We start from the raw sequence: 3,238 nt of genomic DNA, 5'->3' as shown, positions 1-3,238 counted from the left end.
TGGGCTGGCTTTCTTTAGTGTGGTGAGTACCATCTTCTCGTCCCAATGGGCTGGCTTTCTTTAGTGTGGTGAGTACCATCTTCTCGTCCCACACACCGTTGGGGACAGACTGGGCCAATCATTTCCTCCCATAGACTAAAAACAGATGTTAAATTCCTTACCTCCCAAAGTAAATCCTGAGAAAAAGACAGGTCAGTCTGGGCTGAGAAAAGTCCTTAAGCTTTTCTGAGTGTAGAGTTGAAGACCTTGTTAACTGACCAATTGCCTTTTGTCTCCCCAATGCACAGCCTGGTCTACAGAGCGAGCTCCAGAATGGCCGTGGCTACACAGAGAAACCCTTCCTTGAAAAAATAAAAATAAAACCTATCTTTAAAGCAGGGGAATACTGGAATAGTTGAAGGCATTCCTGTAGTTACAAAAAGATACCACCGTCTCGCAGTGCTGTGGCTGCTGGAGGCACATTACTGTTGAGAGGCATAAGTGAAGGGAGAGGATTATTAACTGCTGACATAGGGTTGGTGTAAAGTCCTACACAGCTGTAGATTATTCTGCTTATTAGGCCAGCCAGTGTGAAACTAGGCAATCATGGACAGATGTCAAAAATTAAGAATTTCTTCTGATGTCCATTTTTGTGTGTAAACATGAGTCTTTGTGTTTTCATTGTGCCCTTTAATTTACATAAAATATAATCACACTCCATGATAATCTGAGCACAATAGTGAATTCACATATGGTTTATTATCACAGTAAGGCTTCCTTTAAGAATAGGACTCTGCATTTTATACTTAGCCTGATAACCCAGATAATATCTGCAAGCTCGTAAAAGCTGTTACTACAATACAATAGTCACTCAATTAAAAGTTTCAAGTGAACTGAAAACAAGAGGAGTCCCCAGAAATCAACAGCAAGCACCATTCTTTTTTGAGGTGAGGGGGGGATGTCTTGGAACTCACTCTGTGGACCAGGATGGCCTCACACTCACAGAGATCGACCTGCCTTTGCCTTCCCAGCCCTGGGATTAACGATGTGTACTACCATAGTCCCTAGCAAGCACCACTCCTAACAGTAAAATGTGAACCACGTTCCTATTAATGTTCAAGAGGGTAGAAAACTGTTGTGCCCCCAAACTCTCACCAGTTACCTGGGACACCTAATGACCTAATACAAGAAGAAGAAGAAGAAGAAATGTGAAGTGGACCGAAAATCCAAACATGGTCATGATTTTCAGATAATTTCAGGCTCTGTTTTTTTTTTTTTTTTTAAAATGACCCAGAGAGTCAACTAACGAGACTGCCAGTAATTGTAGAAGAATTGGGCTCAAAATGAATAAATAAAATGCCAAGTCTTCCCCCATACTATACCAAAGACCAAGTCATTAACTGTGTTCCACCCAGACACAGGTACTCACGTGGTGATTAAGGGTTGGTGTGTTAGGTGGGGGACGTTGGTACCAGAATACATAAGAGCCATCAAAAGAACAAACTAGAGAGTGCCCTAACAGACCAGTAAAAAAATGATGGTCCAGGACAGGGCAAAGGAGACACTATGGATTGATTGATTTGCAATGCTTCAGGTGCTGGGATCCAGCAGGAAATGGGAGAGAGTCCTGGCTTACGTTTCTACCATTCGGGTCAAGACGAGACAAAGAGATGGGACAGTGGAGGGTGACGGTTCTGGTGCATTTGGCATCACGCTGGCATTTGGGGATGGAGATGAGCTATGTCCTGTTAAGGACACTGCCCAGAATTCAGGTAGACTAGAGTGCTAATCTTGCCCATCTGGTGAGGAGAGACTTGTTCACGGCAAGAACAGTACACAAGTCCCGAGAAGTGGGTGCACAAGCTGTGTGGAGGACAGTGGTCATCACCTCACCTCCCATATACTTCTCTCTGGCCCCATGCAATGAGACCTATTACGCAGTACTTACATCAGCTTTAAAATGTATGCATGCTGGTGACACCAGGAGGGGGAATGGAGGAAAGTGAGCCAGGGGGAAGGGGAGGCCGATAACTGTACTTGGAGGCTGCCTCGCTAGAAATGTGACCTCTGGGACAGATATAAAGAAACTGAGGGGTGGAGCCCTGCATCTTGGAAGGAAGCATTCTCAGGCAGTGGGTCTGGGAGTAAACTCTGGGTGAGAACATCCTTGCTTGTTAACGAGGGTCAGGAAGCCTGGATGAGATGAGAGATGGTCATGGGAGGCTGGGAGGTGAGATAGGCCTGCCATACAAGGCCTTCAAACCATTCTAAGATCCTTTCTTGGAAGCAGACCGAGGTAGGAAGCATTTCAGCTGAAGGTTTGTCATAATCCGCCACAGTATAGATGCAGAGGGAACACAGATGTCAGGGAAGCAAAGGCAGAGGCAAAAGAGCTATTTTCCTGATCCTGAAATGTCAGTGGGGTAGCCATGGAGAGCAGCGTGAACTACCAATCTCTGTATGAAGGGTTGTCCTTTAAAGGTAATGCCAACAGGTTACCTTTTCGTAACCTTTTGTTTTGCTGACCTATGGTCTGCTCTGCTCAAACCTTCCTGCCTCCTGCAGAGAGCAGGCCTGGGCTGTGAGGGGTTTCACAGTTTGTATCTGCTCTCCTGACCCTCAGTTCTGCCTGGAATGGCTTAGTCCATCGCCCGTTTTGTGGCTCTTCAAGAGAACAGAACTGAAGTGTATGTCCGAGCTCAACAAAATTGCCTGTTGTTCACCTCTCCAGCCCCCGTTATCATTTGTCCTTTTGTTCTGTCTCCTTTGTGCTCCTAACTGTCCACCCCACCTTTTTCTTGTGTCTGTGGCTCTATGCCACCAACCTTAGCTACAGGTGCTGCTCGCCATCCACGTGCAGTACATACCTAATTCAGGAAGGTGCCTACGCCTTTTTGTTTGATTCTTCCTCCCACTCTTCCCAAAGGGCCTCAAGTTTCCTGGGCTCCACAGTTTTGCACCAGATAAGCCCGGAGGAATACTGATGATGGATCTCAAGGAAGAAAAACCCAGGGCACTGGAATTAAAAATCAGCTGGGGCTTCGATTTGGCTTCATTTAACCCACATGGCATTAGCACTTTCATAGATGATGGTAAGAGCTATGAGCTTCCAAGGTGAAGAAACACACACTGCTTCATGGAAGCTGTGAAAATAACTTTGAAGCACACACACACACACACCACATATGCACACACACCACAATACACATACACACACACCACACACATATAAACACACACATATAATAACCCCACACAC

The 3,238-nt window shown here is 45.6% G+C and overlaps 1 protein-coding gene across 1 annotated transcript in view; it reads left to right on the top strand.

Moving 5' to 3' along the window:
- The window catches only part of Pon2 (paraoxonase 2), a 32,895-nt gene that overhangs the window by 22,745 nt on the left and 6,912 nt on the right, over positions 1-3,238 (top strand). Inside the window, exon 4 of the mRNA XM_005363692.2 lies at positions 2,906-3,071. Within this exon, the coding sequence (XP_005363749.1) occupies positions 2,906-3,071 (166 nt within the window). The remainder of the gene's footprint in view (positions 1-2,905; positions 3,072-3,238) is intronic.

This window comes from Microtus ochrogaster, linkage group LG10 (assembly GCF_000317375.1).
Source record: "Microtus ochrogaster isolate Prairie Vole_2 linkage group LG10, MicOch1.0, whole genome shotgun sequence".
Classification (NCBI taxonomy): domain Eukaryota; kingdom Metazoa; phylum Chordata; class Mammalia; order Rodentia; family Cricetidae; genus Microtus; species Microtus ochrogaster.
This window is presented reverse-complemented; position numbering and strand designations above follow the sequence as displayed.